The sequence below is a fragment of the Plecotus auritus genome (assembly GCF_963455305.1).
Source record: "Plecotus auritus genome assembly, chromosome: 1".
Taxonomy (NCBI): Eukaryota; Metazoa; Chordata; class Mammalia; order Chiroptera; family Vespertilionidae; genus Plecotus; species Plecotus auritus.
In genome coordinates this window covers 200,786,431-200,802,703 of record NC_137770.1, presented here as the reverse complement: position 1 = coordinate 200,802,703, position 16,273 = coordinate 200,786,431, and the positions used below count along the sequence as shown (strand labels likewise).

General features: G+C 38.4%; 1 protein-coding gene across 8 annotated transcripts in view; it reads right to left on the bottom strand.

Moving 5' to 3' along the window:
- Window positions 1–16,273, bottom strand: part of ANKRD17 (ankyrin repeat domain 17) — a 169,894-nt gene that overhangs the window by 31,115 nt on the left and 122,506 nt on the right. For all 8 annotated transcript variants that reach the window (XM_080672443.1, XM_080672444.1, XM_080672447.1 and 5 more), the window contains 2 exons: window positions 5,156–5,327; window positions 3,583–4,033 (listed from right to left, as the gene is read on the bottom strand). In XM_080672443.1, the coding sequence (XP_080528569.1) occupies window positions 3,583–4,033; window positions 5,156–5,327 (623 nt within the window). The remainder of the gene's footprint in view (window positions 1–3,582; window positions 4,034–5,155; window positions 5,328–16,273) is intronic.

Sequence of the window (16,273 nt, the reverse complement as noted above, 5' to 3'; positions counted from 1 at the left end):
CAGAAAAAGTTTGATAAAATCCAGCAACCATCCTATCTAATAAAGAGGAAATATGCTAATAGATCCTCACGCCATTGCAAAGATGGCGGCGCCCACAGCCAATTAGGAGGGAATATGCTAATTGACTGTCCCGCCCTCAAAGATGGCGGCGCCCACAGACAATAAGGAGGGAATATGCTAATTCACTGTCACGCCCTCAAAGATGGTGGCACCCACAGCCACAAGATGGCAGCACCCAGTCCCCTCAGCCCTCCAGCGGCCCAGGGCCGGCCTGAGGTATAGGCAAGCCTTGGATGGCGGCTGCCCAGCCTCCCAGGGCCGCCCGAGGCTCAGGTAACCAGGGCCTGCCGAGACTTGCACTGCCGACAGTGGCAGCAGCAGAGGTGTGATGGGGGTGTCTCCTTCCCCTGATTGCTAGGTGGCCTCCCGCCCCTAAGGGCTCCCAGACTGTGAGAGGGGGCAGGCGGGGCTGAGGGACACCCCCCACCACCAGTGCATGAATTTTCATGTACTGGGCCTCTAGTTTATGATAAAATCTCTCAGCAAAGTGGGAACAGAGGGAATATAACTCAACGCAATAAAGGCCATATATCACAAACCCACAGCCAACATGATACACAAAGGACAAAAACTATAAGTGTTTCCCTTAAGATCAGGAACAAGACAGGGCTGCCCGCTTTCTCCATTCTTATTCAACATAGTACTAGAAATCCTACCCACAACAATCAGACAAGAAGAAAAAAATAAAAGGAATCCAAATTGGAAAGAATTAAAACTGTCATTATTTGCAGATGTCATGATACTTTGTATATAGAACCTAAAGATTCCACCAAGATACAAAATAAATATACAGAAATCAGTGGCATATTTATACATCAATGATGAACTATCAGAAAGGGAAACTAAGAAAACAATCCTATTCACAATTGTTTCAAAAAGACTAAAATATCTAGAAATAAATTTAACCAAGGATAAAAGACTTGTACTCAGAAAACTGTAAGACACTCAAGAAAGAAAATGAAGAAGATACAAACAAGTAGAAGCATATATCATGTTCATGGATAAAAAGAATTAACATCACTAAAATGTCCATACTACCCAAAGTCATCTATAGATTCAAATCAATTCCTATCAAAATACCAATGGCATATTTCACAGTACTAGAACAAATATACCAAAAATTTATATGGAACCACAAAAGACTCCAAACAGCAACAGCAACCTTGAGAAAGAACAACAAAGTTGGAGGAATCATGCTACTTAACTATAGTACAAGGGCATAGTAATCAAAATAGCATGGTACTGGCATAAAAACAGACATATATATTAATCGAACAGAATATAGAGCCCAGAAATAAACCCACACCTTTACAATCAATTAATGCTTTTGTTTGTCTGTTTGTTTTGTTAATCTCACCCGAAGATATTTTTACATTGAATTTTAGAGAGTGGAAGGGAGGGGGAGGGTTGGGGTGGGGTGGAAGAGTTAGAGAAAGAGAGATAGAGAGACTTCCATACATAGATTGGTTGATTCCCCCACATACCCATACCAGGGCGGGGATCGAACCTACAACCCAGGTACGTGCCCTTGACCAGGAATCGAACCAGAGACCCCTTGATGCACGGACAGACATTCTAACCACTGAGACACACCAGCCAGGGCTATGGTCAATATTTGACAAAGGAGGCAAAAACAGTGAGGTAAAGACAATCTATTCAATAAATGGTAATGGAAATATTGGACAGATACATGGAAAAAAAAGAAACCAGACCACCTTCTTACACCATACACAAGAATTAAACTCAAAATTGATTTAAGATTCAGATGTTAGACTCGAAACCATAAAATTCCTAGAAGAAAACATAGGCAGTAAAATCTTGGACATTTCTCATAACAACATTTTTTCTTATATATCTCCCAGGGCAAGGAAAAACAAAAGAAAAAATTTAAACAAAGGGGACTAAAACAAATTAAAAAGTTTTTACACAGCAAGGAAACCTTCAACAAACTGAAAAGACAAACCACTGAATGGGAGAACATATTTGGGATATATCGGATAATGGGTTAATAGCCCAAAATTTATAAAGAATTTATACAACTCACCACATAAAAAACAATCCAATTAAAAAAATGGGCAAGCCGAAACCGGTTTGGCTCAGTGGATAGAGCGTCAGCCTGCGGACTGAAGGGTCCCAGGTTCGATTCCGGTCAAGGGCATGTACCTTGGTTGCGGGCACATCCCCAGTAGGGGGTGTGCAGGAGGCAGCTGATCGATGTTTCTCTCTCATCGATGTTTCTAACTCTCTATCCCTCTCCCTTCCTCTCTGTAAAAAATCAGTAAAATATATTTTTTAAAAAAAATGGGCAAAAGATTTGAATAGACACTTCCCCAAAGAGGACATACAGAAGGCAAACAGACCTATGAAAACATGCTCAAATTAAAACCACAAGGAGATATCACCTCACACCTGTCAGAATGGCTGTCATCCATAAACCAACAACAAGTGTTGGCCAGAATGTGAAAAAAGGGAACCCTCGTGTACTGTTAGTGGAAATGCAGATTGGTGCAGCCACTGTGAAAAGCTGTATGGAGTATGTCAAAAAATTTAAAAAACCAAACTGCCTTAACACCCAGCGATTCCACATCTGGGAATTTATACAAAGAAACCTGAAACACTAATTCAAAAAAATATATGCACACCTATGTTCATTGCAGCATTATTTACAATAGCCAAGATTTGGAAGCAGCCCAAGTGTCCATCAGTAAATGAGTGGATAAAAAAAGCTGTGGTATATTTACACAATGGACTACTACTTAGCTATAAAAAGCTAACCTTACACTTTGCAACAGCAAAGATGAACCTGAAGAGCATTATGCTAAGTGAAATAAGCCAGTCAGAGACAGACAAATAGAATATAATTTCACTCATATGTGGAATCTAATGAACAAAATGAACTTACAAGCAAAATAGAGACTCACAGAGATCAGGCTGACAGATGTTGGTGGGGTAGGGACTGGGGGTGCTGGAGGGAATGAGCAAAAAAAAGGAAAAAATAGCCCTGGCCAGTGTGTTCAGAGGTTAGAGCATCAGCCTGAGCACCTAAGGGTTGTTGGTTCAATTTCCAGTCAAGGGTATATACTTTGGTTTAGGGTTCGCCCTCTCCCCCAGTTGGAGTATGTGCATACAGGAGGTGGTTTTCTCTCTCCACCCCCACCTTCCACTTTCTCTAAAAATAAATGGAAAAATATACCCCAGTGAGGATTAACAACAACAAAAAAAGATGCTATTTAGAGTTAAAATTTAGCAGAGTTTAATCACAATAATAGTCACTGAGTACCCATAATCAATACTTTTCATGGGCTAAGTTTAACAAAATGAATAAATTACATAGTAAAAATAATTTTCTCTCTCATTAATATAAAATCTAAAAAGTAGCTTATTATTCAAATCAAATGAAACTGTGTCATCAAAACAAAGGCAAATTCTTGTTCTGCTGTTCTTTACTGGATTTATAAAAAAAAATTTAGCAACAAGCATTTCATGATACTATAAATTATAAAAATAAAAATTGAAACTAACTTTATTGAAGCCTTGCCAGAAACAGATTTTCTCTCCTCCTTTGGAAATGTAACCAGAACTGATGGCTGTTTCTTGCTGGTCACAGTGGTGGTAACCACAGCAGGTGAATGATTGTCACTCTTTCGGCTGCTATTGCTGTTACTACTTTCATCACTGCAGCTGGAAATCCTCATATTATCACTGTCCCCACTCTCGCTGGTACTGCTACTTTTTGACTCTCCTCCGTTCACCTTCTCTGGCTGACTGTATGAGATTGGTAGTGGATCATCAAATATAATTTGAACGTTTTCTGGAGTCATTTTATTTTTCCTGTTTTTCCTCTTTGAACTGGTTGTAGTTATGGTATTATTTCTTTTACCATGGGAACCTGCCAAAGTTGTCCAGGTTGCAGATATACCTATAGTAGTAGTGGTTGTGGCACTTGGAGGCTCTGTCAAAACTTCAGGCTCATCTATAAAAGTACCAATAATGAATTAGCAAATTCTAAGAATTCTTAGAATATATTTAGCTTTAAGCACTTCAAGAAAAAAAAAAAAAAGAAAGAAAACCAGTAGTTATTTGCTTCTATTAGACATAAAGTCATCAGTCATTCCAGCATTCATCATAAGGAGACAAATATGACTGATCTATTCTATGTCCCTAAGTCCTAACTAAACAATGCATAGTAGGGAAGTGTAAGAATTATTTGGGGGACAATCTTATAAATGTGACTATATACTGTATATTAAATGTTTTATAAATTAAATTTCTTGGGTGTTACAATGTTATTATGGTTATGTAAAATATGTCATTTTTCTGGGAAATACATAATCAAGTATTTAGGGGCGATTTTGCATGATATATACATCTTACATACAAACTGTTCAAAAAGAGAGGAAAAAAAGATAAACAAATGTGCCCAAATGTTATAACAATCTAGGTGATAGTCAGGTGTTCAACATACTAATCCTTAAACATTTCTTTAGTTCAAATTTTTTTCAAAATAAAAGGCTGGAGGAGGGAGAACAAACACACACACACACACACACACACACACAGTGCATACATAATTGGTAATTTAGCAGTGATGGTTCTTCCTCAGAATATCATCTCAAATAATCTTTAACTAGAACCTCATTAAAAATAATTCCCTCATTTGAGAAAAATCTGAATATGGTCTGGATTACAGGTAATAATATTACCAAATTACTGTTAATTTTTTTAGGTAGTACCATTATGTAAGCAAATGTCAGGTGTATGTTGAAGTTTTACAAGTACAATGTCAGAATGTCTGCAATTTACTTTCAGATAACTTAGAAAAAATCTGTATGCATATTTATAGGAAAAGAAATTAAAGTAAATGGGTAAAATGCTTATTTTTATTAAAATCTAGGTAAAGTGTATTCAGGTGTTTTATCATTCTTTTAATTTATCTTCATAATAAAAAAGCTAGGGAGAAGGCTATAAATACTTTAAGGGCTTTATAATTTAGAAATCTAATTTTACCTAAGTTACTGATATTTTAAAAATATAATTTTCATTTTATTATTATGTATTATATGAAACAAATTAGATGGTTTGTAGAGAAAAATACCTTCAACTTTATGCTTTTCTTTTTCTTGAGCAGCTTGGAGTTCAAAGTTCTCTTTATTTTTCGCCTCAATTTCTTCTAGTTTTCTTCTTTGTTCTTCCTTTTTCTTTCTTCTCTTCTCCTTTCGCTTTTCTCTTTTGGCAGCCAACGCCAGCCTCCGGCTTTCTTCTCTTAACTGTTAAAGGATCAATAAAACAGAATAACAATGGAATTTACCATGGAAAAAAATTGTTCTATAATGTCATGTTATCATAAAACTGGGATATTATAAAATTCAAAATCATATAGCTTAATTCATTATTTGACCGAGATCATATTCTAATCACTGTAAAAGAGAAAATACTTTTAAAGGATCAAGATCAAATTAATGATAAAAATCTTAATTTTAAAATGGGTGCCCTGGACTGTGTTTCTCAGTGGTTAGAGCCTGCACACCAACCAATCTCTCGGGCTCAATTCCCAGCCAAGGGCACGTACCTCAGTTACAGGCTTGCTCCCTGGCCCAGGTTAGGCACCTGTGGGAGGCGGCCAATCCGATCTATGTTTCTCTCTCTCACTCTCTTCCCCTCCTCCCTCCCTTCCACACTCTCTAAAAATCAATGGGAAAATATTCTCGGGTGAGGATTAAAAAAAAGAATAAAAATAACAAGATACCATGTGTCATTTGTTAAATTGGCAACAATAAAAAAAGATATTGTTACCAGGGAATTGACAAGACCTGGGTTCTTATCTTCTTGAAGGAAAGATTTCAATCATGAGACAAAGTGTAGAAAAGCAAGCAAGAATTTATTGACTGCAGCAAAAACACACCTAGGACAGTGCAATAAGGGCATAGAAGAAGCAACAGGAGAGCCCAGGCTGGGTGGCTTTGGCTTACAGGGAAGTCAGAGAAAGGAGAGCCTTGGAGACAGGTTCAGATTAGCCTGGGAAGAGCTGCCACTGCCAACTGCTTCCCTGGTTCAAAGTCTCCTGAGGTTCCTTGGAATTTAGGGAGATAGGAGCCTGTGGGGGGAAAGGGAGGGGCAAGGGAAATGGCATGGGCATACTCACTGGAATGAGAGCTTGTTGGGATCTTCCTTTTCTTGGGTTTTAAAGGCTGGCATTTAGGGGAGGTCTTAAGGGAGGATATTCATCAACTTTATGCTGATAAACCAAAAAGTGAGATTTATTCTCAAATTTTCTGTCCTTGGGTGTGGTTGGCAAACGGCACTAATTTCTGTTTCTGTCTCCCTGAGTACAGTGATTTAAACTATTTACCCTCTGGTTGGGAAGGAGAAGTGAAAACCTTTTACTCTTAAGTATCCCTTGGTTTAGGGAAGATAGGATTTACTAGGTGGCTGCAAACTGCCATTTAACTATCTTAGTTTCCCTATTCTGCTTGTCCTGGAATTTTCCTAGCTTCTTACTATCCTACAACATACTGTAAAGAGAAAATATTTTCAAAGGATCAAGATGAAATTAATGATAAAAATCTAATTTTAAAATGGGTGAATGATAAAGAAATATGTAGCTTCCTAATCACTAAACATATACCCATAGCATGTGTCGTTTATTAATTTGGCAAAAATAAAAAAAATCACACATCAGCATAAGTTTTGGAAAATAAGTTGTTTCCTATACTGCTACGGGTATATATATTTACGTTTTAGGAAAGGTAATTTGGAAATGTCCTATGAAAATTACAAACTGCTTATCCTAAGAATTTGTTCTTCATATAATGCCTATCTCTGGTGAAAAGATATAGGTTCAATAATGTCCACCATAAAATTAATTATAATGACAGTAAAAAAAAAAAAAAAAAAAAAAAAAAAAGGTAAATCCATCAAATGGTAGGGACAAATTAACAATACACCTTCACAGAATACTAGGCAGCCATGAAAAGTATCTAAATATATACTTGGGAAAATGCTCACAATTTATATTTGTTAGGAGAGAAAAAAGGCACAGTGCAGATGAATTCTCCCATTTATAGGGGAAGGCCACCCTCATGTCAGTCTATTTGTAGAACTACAAAAAAAAACAACCACTAAGGATAAATATCAAAGGCTTACTAGTGACTATCTCTAGACGCTAGAGTCTAGAGCAGGGGTGGGCAAACTTTTTGACTCGAGGGCCACAATGGGTTCTTAAACTGGACCGGAGGGCCGGAACAAAAGCATGGATGGAGTGTTTGTGTAAACTAATATAAATTCAAAGTAAAGGAGCGGAGGGGAGAGCAAGAGAACCGGATAGAACAGCCGGATCCGGCCAGCGGGCCGTAGTTTGCCCAAGGCTGGTCTAGAGAGTGCGACTGGAGTGGGGTAACTGAAAGATGGCGACTTTTAATTTTACTTTATATATAAACTGTACGTTGTTTCTATTTGTCAAAATGAGTACATATTACTTTCATAAGTAAAAAAAAGTTAAGCCTAAGTTTAAAAGTCCAATAATATCTCTTAAGAAGCTATTTTAACTATTACATTTTCCTCTGGTTCATAAAGTGGGAAAAACCTGCAAACTCCTTTGTTTGTATATACATACTCCCTGACCATAACCTAGCATTCTGTATATTTTATATTTTAAATATTAGATGTCAAAACAATGATACTCAGTTTATAGAAAATATCACAATGTCCTAACTAATGAAATCAGAGCTCAAAGACAAGTTCATAAGCCAAATCAACATTATTTTTCATCAGAAAATGTCTAACTTCATTCTTTAAGTCTTTTGCTTTTGTTAGATACTCATCCTGCCTTTTCTTTTTAATTTTTTTAAAAATTGATTTGAGAGAGGAAGGGAGAGGGGAGAGAGAGATAGAAACATCAATAATGAGAGAGAATCAATGACCGGCTGCCTCCTGCCCACCTCCTACACCCAGGTATGTGCCCTTGACCAGAATTGAACCTAGGACCCTTCAGTCCACAGGCCAACATTCCATGCACTGAGCCAAACCAGCTAGAGCTCACCCTTCCTTTTCAAATTATCCCTATTAGGTGTCTGAAATGTTTTGCACAGCTTTGAAGTTTTTACACCCTAGGGCAATGCACCATTATTACATTCTCTTTGGGAGTAGAGATAAGACTTTTATTCCTGAAAAGGAAAACAGTTAAGGAGAATCTGTAGAAAACCGATATTTTCTCAGGCAGATAGACTTCAGGAAAGAATACAAATGGAAGTTGAAATTGTAGAAACTGTCTTAGTAGAACCCCAGAAATTTTTGCTGGGCCTCTAGAAACTCCACTCTGAAGAAGGGGAGAGTAACTTTGGACTTTTCAGAAGGACTAAGAAGAAAACAGTATTTGTTTGGTGACTTTCACTCCCTAGGTCACTGTCTGGGAGGAGGAGTAATATATGATTGGTGGTTTTAAAAGAAGGAACTGAGCATGTGCCTACTCAGCTCATTGCTTTACTGGGGCTACCAGTTGGTTGGTTCTCAGGAAAAATGCTTTCTCCGCCTGAACTCCAGTGAGGGAGGCTGTTGTCCTGTTTTGCTCTGATTTTGACAGAAAGAATGGGTAAGTGCCAGGGGAAGAGAAAAAGTGGAAGTGGGGGTGAAGGGTGTGGCAGAAAAATATTTTCAAAGCAACTGAGGCTGTAGATATAAAGCCTCTCCAATTCAGTTAGGAATAATACATATTTTAATCTATATTATGTCTATGTGAACAGAAAAACCTTGAAAAAGGTACAGGAAATAGCTTTTGGGGGATCAAAATAACAAGTGAAGTTCAAGACTTTTGACTAGGTCAGGATGGGTGTGTTTTTTGGGGGGCTGCATTTTTAAATTTGTCCAGTGGCAGGAGATAATTGTAATTACTATTCAAGGGAGGGAAACAAGTTTTTTGTTTTGTTTTTTATTGCATACATCTTCCATTTACTTTTTATTTTTTAATTTATCTTTATTGTTGTTGAGTATACGGATGTCCCCTTTTACCCCCATTGACTATTCCACTCCTGCTCCCAGGAAGGACTTTTTAAAAACAGACAAGTTTAAATCAGAAAGCAAGCTTTCATCTAAGCCCAGGTGGCCAAGATGTGGGAGGGATGGGCCAGGGTAGGTCTTAGTGTTGGGGTGTGGCTGTGTTTCAGGTATGCTAATGCCTCGAGCTTTACAGAGTTCAGTGAAAGCTGGCCCTCTGGCAACAGGAAGAGCCTAGATAACAAACTTTTATAGTTCAGCCTTAGGGCTAAGCCTTTCTTGTTTCTCAGTTTTGAAGTTTTAAAGCTAGTATTGTGATAACCTCATAGATCTTACTAACTTTGGAATCACTAAAAAATGGGGCACACATTCATAGGTCCTAGTGAAACTCTTTTTGGGGGGAGACCTGAGACTATGGCTGCAAAGGCATGGTGCTCTCTAAAATTTAACAATTAGACAAGATAGATACAGATTTAAGAGGCATCATAAATTTGTAGGTTATAGTTGAATTTAATGAATTAAATGAGGTTACTAAAATAAAGAAATTGTAACTATACAAGTGTATAATTATGTGTGCCTGAGGAGGAAGGGGGAGAGGAGAATATTCAATATTTAAAAGGGAGAGTAAATGAAACTATAGGAAGGCCTTAATAGGGCACAGGAAGACAATCAGAAGAAAGCAGCTTCAATGAGAAAAGTTTCATGAAGGAAGGCAAATCACAAAGTATCAATAAGAACTGAAAAGAGGTAACAGGATTGGGCAGTAAAGATGGCATTGGTGATCTCTGCCACAGTCCACTGGAAAAATGGGGGAGCAGGCAAATGATCCTGGACTGAGGATTAAAAATATAGAGTAGAGTTGAGATAGGCTAATAAGCCAGGATAAGTAGAATAGGGAAAATGAGATAGAGGTAAACTGCAGTTTTCAGCCATCTATTAAATCCTATTTTCCCTTAAAGAGTAAATGGTTTGCACTTCTCCCCAAACAGGGTAAATCACCCTCCTCAGGGAGACAACAGAAACCAGTAAGTGCCACTTGCTAACTACACCCAAGGACAGATGAAGATAATAAACCTCATTTTGGTTTATCAGCATAAAGATGAATATTTTATTGAGATCCTCCCCAGGACTTCCCCTAAATGTCCAGCCTTTTTTTAGTGGAAGGGAGAGGGAGGGGACAGAGAGAAACATCTGGGCCGGATCTAACCTGCAACCCAGGTACCTGCCCTTGACCAGAAATCAAGCCCAGGACCTTTCAGTATGGGGGCCAACTTTCTAACTACTGAGCCACACCAGTCAGGCTAAATGCCCAGCCTTTAAACCCACCCCAAAACCAAGGTCCAGCACAGAGCATGCTCTCCATCCCAGGAGCATGCCCGTGCCCCACATGGCCCCCTTTCCTTCCCTACAGGCATGCATCTCTAAACTCTAAACAAGGCTTGCAACCAGGGCAGCAAGGGGCAGTGGCAGTTCATCCTGGGCAAATTCCCTTGCTCTTGTCCTCAAGACCCCCTTTTCTCTGACTTCTTAGTGAACCAAAGCAGACCAGCCTAGGCTCATTTCCCCAACCCTTCCTTGTTTCAGTGCCCCCAGCTTTAATACTAGTCCTCTAAAATTCACCCGGATTGTGTTGTGATTTTTTTTTTTGCACGAAGTCAAGAACTCACACTCTACCAGCTGGTCCTAGAGGCAGACCCACTCAGAGCCAGGTCCCCTTTCTGGTAACAGAGTCAATAAGATTATTCTCTTAAAATATTTGGAGAAGGAAATAAAATACTAAGTTTGAGGTAAAGTTTCATTAGAATAATTACTGTAAGTTGTAGACAGAGGGTACTTTATCAAATAGCAGATACTCAAGATAAAGATAAAGGTGTATGGGGGAGGTGGTAAAAACTGATACAAGATCCCAAAGAGAACAAACAGATTCAAATAAGTCTGGAGGTACAGGAAAACAGTAAGATATTTAGTCTACATCCTAAATTTGTTCACAAGAAACCTGCTTGGGCTTCATTTCACTTACTGGGGATTAGGAGTATGGGGGGAGTGGGAAGGAGAGGAAGGTAGAGGCTTTGAAGAGTCAAGTTGTAGAATAACCTCACTGTGAAAAAGGAAAAAACACCTGTTGGGTTGGTGACCTTTAAGTGAGGAATCAGGAACAAAGTACCATTTAAGAGTTAAGATTTTTAAAATCAGAACTAAGGATTTAGGAAGAGGTAATCCAGACTAAAGAAATGCCACCTGCACAAATGTAGATATATGAAAGTGAATGAGATATGCGAGGAGTAGAAAACCATAGTGAATGATAGGCCTGGAAAATTAAGATAGGAGAACCTGAATGTTCGGAATGTCCCATGTACACAATGAAGTGACAGGAAGGTTTTCTGAAAAGCGAGTGAGGCAATCCCACCTGTGTATTAGAAAACTAAGGGAACTGTGAAAGAATTACACTAGGATGAAGAAGGATTAGAATGAAGGCAAAAGGTGACAGAGGCAAAGCTATTTAACAGCAAGACTGTTAAGAAGCCTACTGCAATAATGAGAAGGGATGACTCAAGAGGATGTAACAGGAGCCAATACAGAGATTGCCAAAGCTCAGTAAAAAGTGATGATGATGACATTGATAGTTAATATGTAGGGGGGTTACTATGTTTTAGGTACTGGATTAAATTAATTTACAACACTAAGTCATTAAGTGGATGTAGGAAATGGGAAGCAAGGTAAGTGAGAAGATGAAAGTGACATCAAGAGTTCATTTCAGGCCCTGACCGGTGTGGCTCAGTGGATAGAGCGTCGGCGTGCAGACTGAAGGGTCCCAGGTTCGATTCCGGTCAAGGGCATGTACCTTGGTTGCGGGCACATCCCCAGTAGGGGGTGTGCAGGAGGCAGCTGATCGATGTTTCTCTCTCATTGATGTTTCTAACTCTCCCTCTCCCTTCCTCTCTGTAAAAAATCAATGAAATATATATATATTTTAAAAATAGTTCATTTCTGAATAATGGGAAGTGATATCAACAGAAAAGAGATAAAAATGTGAGGAGCAAAATCAAACAAGAATTTATTGATAACTTGAATGTACTCAGCATGGTTCAGGTCTTTTAAAACTCTTCAGTAAACTAGACAAAACTATCCCTGCCCTCATGAAGCTGCAGAAGCTAACATTTAATTGGGGGTTGGGAAGGTATGCGTACAATAATCATAAAAAACATTACAGTTGCCCCTCGGTATTCATGGGGGATTGGTTCGATGATACCCCCCCCCCACCTCAGGTAACAAAATCTGAAAATGCTTAAGTCCCTTACATAACATGGCCTAGTATTTGCATATAACCTACACACATTCTCCTGTATACTTTAAATCATCCCTAGATGACTTATAATATGTATGTGAGCAACAACATAATAGTTCCCTCCACAAATATGTTCCATCCATAGTGGCTGTATTTACATATGCAAAATCTGCCCACTGTACCTAGTTTTTAAAGAGGTGTTACATATAATGTAAAACAGGAATACTAGAACAGGGGGAAGAGAAGTGTGTATATGTAAACAGTTAATCCTCACCTGAGGATATTTTTTCCACTGATTTTTTTTTTTAGAATGAAAGACACAGAGAGAAATGTTGATACGAGAGAGACACATGGACTGGTTGCATAGGTGCCCTGACTGGGCCTGAGGAACCTGCAACCGAGGTAAGTGCCTATGACTGGAACGGAACCCATGACCCTTCAGTCCGCACACTGACGCTCTAACCACTGAGAAAAACTGGCTATGGCAAGGGGTTCTGATTTTAAACAGGGTGATCAGTGTAAACCTCATGAAAGTGAAGTTTAAGCAAACATCTACAAGGTATGAAGCATTTCAGGCAAAGAAAACAGCCAGTGCATAAGTTGTATTTTCAAATAGGTCTGCAATGTTCAAGTAGGCCAGTGTAGCTCAGAATAGTAAATGACTGTCAAGAGTATTAGGGGGCTTGTTCACCTAAGGCCTGGCAGGCGTTTTAAAGAACTGATCTTCTTATTCTGAGGGTTTTGGCAGAAAAGTGATGATTTTATTTGAATGATGTAAGAGGATTACTCTAAGCACTAAACAGAGAATAAAGAGCAATAATGGAATCAGGGAGACCAGTTAAATAACTACTGAGGTAATACATGTGAGAAATGATGTTAATGACTTCAACCAGGGTGAGGAGTGATGAAAAGTGATTAAGATTCTAGATATAGTTCTAAGGCAAAGGTAACAAGATTTTCCAACACATTAGAGAATACACAGAAATCAAAAATGACTTCAAGGTTTTTAGCCTGAGCGTTTACAAGACAGAGTTGTGGGTTAAGGATACAGACAGAGTTGAGGGTTAAGGATACAAGTATGAGAGGTCTAATTAAGTATCCAAATGGGCATGTTGAATAGCAAGTTGGATATACGAAAATAGTGTTTAGGGAAGGTGTCTGGGCTAATGAAGCAAATTAGAAATCAGCTGGTATGTATTTAAAGCTAAGAAGTAGGATGAAATGACCAGTGGATAAAGTAGACCACTAATGAGCTAAGGGGCTCACCAACTAAGAGGGGAGACCAGGAGGAACAAGCAAAGCAGACAGGTATTATAATGAAAGTGAAATGAAGAAAGTGATAAGAATAGAGAAGTAATCACTGGATTTAGCTACATGAAAGTCATTAGAGACCATAAAAGCACAGTTTATTTTGGTGGAATTGTGGGAGTGAGAACATGGCAGGAGTAGATTCAAGAGAAAGAATTGAAGATAAGCAAAATAGACAAGGGGAGTAAAGAAATGGGTTTGTCGCTAAAAATTGGCGAGAATGAGGACTGGAAGAATCAGAGAGAGAGAGAGAGAGAGAGAGAGTTAGTTTAATGGGATAAATAAGCTTGTGTGATGATGATAATCCAGGAGTAGGGGATAAATGACATAGAAAGATAATTGCTACAACAGTGTTTTGCAAGATACCAGATGGGATCTAGTTCACAAATGCAGGGACTGGTTACAAAGTTTATTTAGTAACTGGTAGAAAGTATATGGGTACAGGAATTGGTGGTTGGGTAGATGGGGTGGGATACGTCTTGGCAGTTTTCTGATACTTCAGTTTTCTCACTGATGTAGGATGCTAGGTTATTAACTGAGAATGAAGAAGAGGATGTACTCGAAGCCAGAGGCTAAAGAAGAAATTAATAAATAGTGGTGTAGATGGATGGGAGAAGGAATCAAACTAAGGGAATAGAGAATGACTCCTGGGCAGCACTGAAGGGTTCGCTGTCACACATTTAGAGTAAAATTAGTCATCAAGGCTGAATGTTGTTTTTCTACACACATTTAGTTACTAGGGTACAGATGAGAATAAGGAGAAAGAAAAGAATAAGGAACTGTGAAGGGTGGTAGGATAAGTGGGTCCTGTATTTTATTGGTAAGCAGAGTATTGCCAGGATTACGGGAGGTAGAATTCTAGAATAAAGAAAAAGGTAGGAAGCGCAACAGTAGTAGTAAAGTGGAAGCATGAAACAAATATAAAAAATGCAAACCAACAATATTGACTTAGGGTTCTAACAGCCAAGAACAAAACCTAGTTGTTAATGTCCTAAGAGAACAAGCCATGAACTGAAAGTTTCATAGTTCCACCGGATGAACTATTCCAAAGTGGAGACTCTGCCACATAGTAAATGCTCAGTAAATAAATGTTTGCTGAATAATGATAAGGGAATGAATCTGGTAAATATAATGGGGAGCATCCTCAACAGCAGTTCTACTAACCTATTATCCAAAATTTTCAAATTAGGCTGGTCAGAAAAGCATTTTTATATAAGCAGTAAGTTACCAATGCAGAAATTCAGCTTAGACCAAATAAGACCAACTCCAGTGATGTTTCTAAATCAGAAATGATGGAGCCCAAATGTACTGTCTCTCAAAAGGCAAAAAGTATTATTTTCGTAGATGTAAATCATAACTAAAAAATAATGAATCAAACGCTATCAGATCCCAATCTGGTAATTCTTCAAATAGAAATACTGAAATTATAGAACCTTCTCCATAATTTAGAATTCTATCTATGTACCACCCCCATTCAAAACTGTTTATAAAGTGCATATGGAATAATCAACTTAATGTTTAATTTATAATTAAAAATTATCACCTTTGAGGTTTAATATGATGGAAACGTGTAGTTTGAAAATTCCTTTTGACTTGCTTTAAATCTGAGGTTCTTGAAAGCATGAACATCAAGGTAAATGTTGGCAAGAATTCAAGCCCCAGCCCATTTGGCTCAATGGAAAAGCATCAGCCTGGGAACCAAAAGGTCCCGGGTTCAGGCCAAGGGCACATACCTAGTTGCAGGCTCCTCCCTGGCCCAGGCCCTGGTCAGGGCTCATTCATGCAGGAGGCAACCAATCGATGTGTTTCTCTCACATAGATATTTCTCTCTGTCTTTCCCTCTCCCATTCTCCCTCTAAAATAAATAAATAAATAAATAAATAAATAAATAAATAAATAGAAAAATATCCTCAGGTGAGGATTAAAAAAATGAATTCAAGACACTGACACTGATGTATTGCTGATGGTATAGTAAGAAAATACTCTGAAAGTATCAAATTTAAAATATATTGGCCCAAGTGAAGAAACTTACTCTATAAAAATAAAAGCACCAAAATATAAGAAATTATGCATAAGGATGTTTATTGCAACATTATTTGTAGTAATAAAAAGCTGGAAACAAACTTACTATGGGGTATATTCTGCAGTTATTTAAATCACTATCATTTGACAATATCCATCAGTTACTGAGAGGAGGAAAAGTAAGTATTACAATAATATGCTTGCACAACTCCTTTTTAAGATTTTTTTATTGAGTTTTAGAGAGAGAGAAGAATGGAGAGAGAGAGAGAGAAAGAGTGTTTTGATGTGAAAGCAAAACACTTATAGGCTGCCTCCTGCACACCCTCACTAAGGATCAGCTGCAACCTGGGCATGTGGGAATTGAAACGGCAACCATTGGATGCATGGGACGATGCCCAACCAACTGTACCACACTGGCCAGGGCTTGCATAATTTTTTATTTTTTTGATTGATTTGAGAGAGGAAGGGAGAGGGGAGAGATAGAAACATCAATGATGAGAGAGAATCATTGATTGCCTCCTGCACGCCCCCTACTGGGGATCGAGCCCGTAAACCCGGAGGGCATGTGCCCTTGAACGGAATCAAACCCAGAACCCTTTAGTCCAAAGG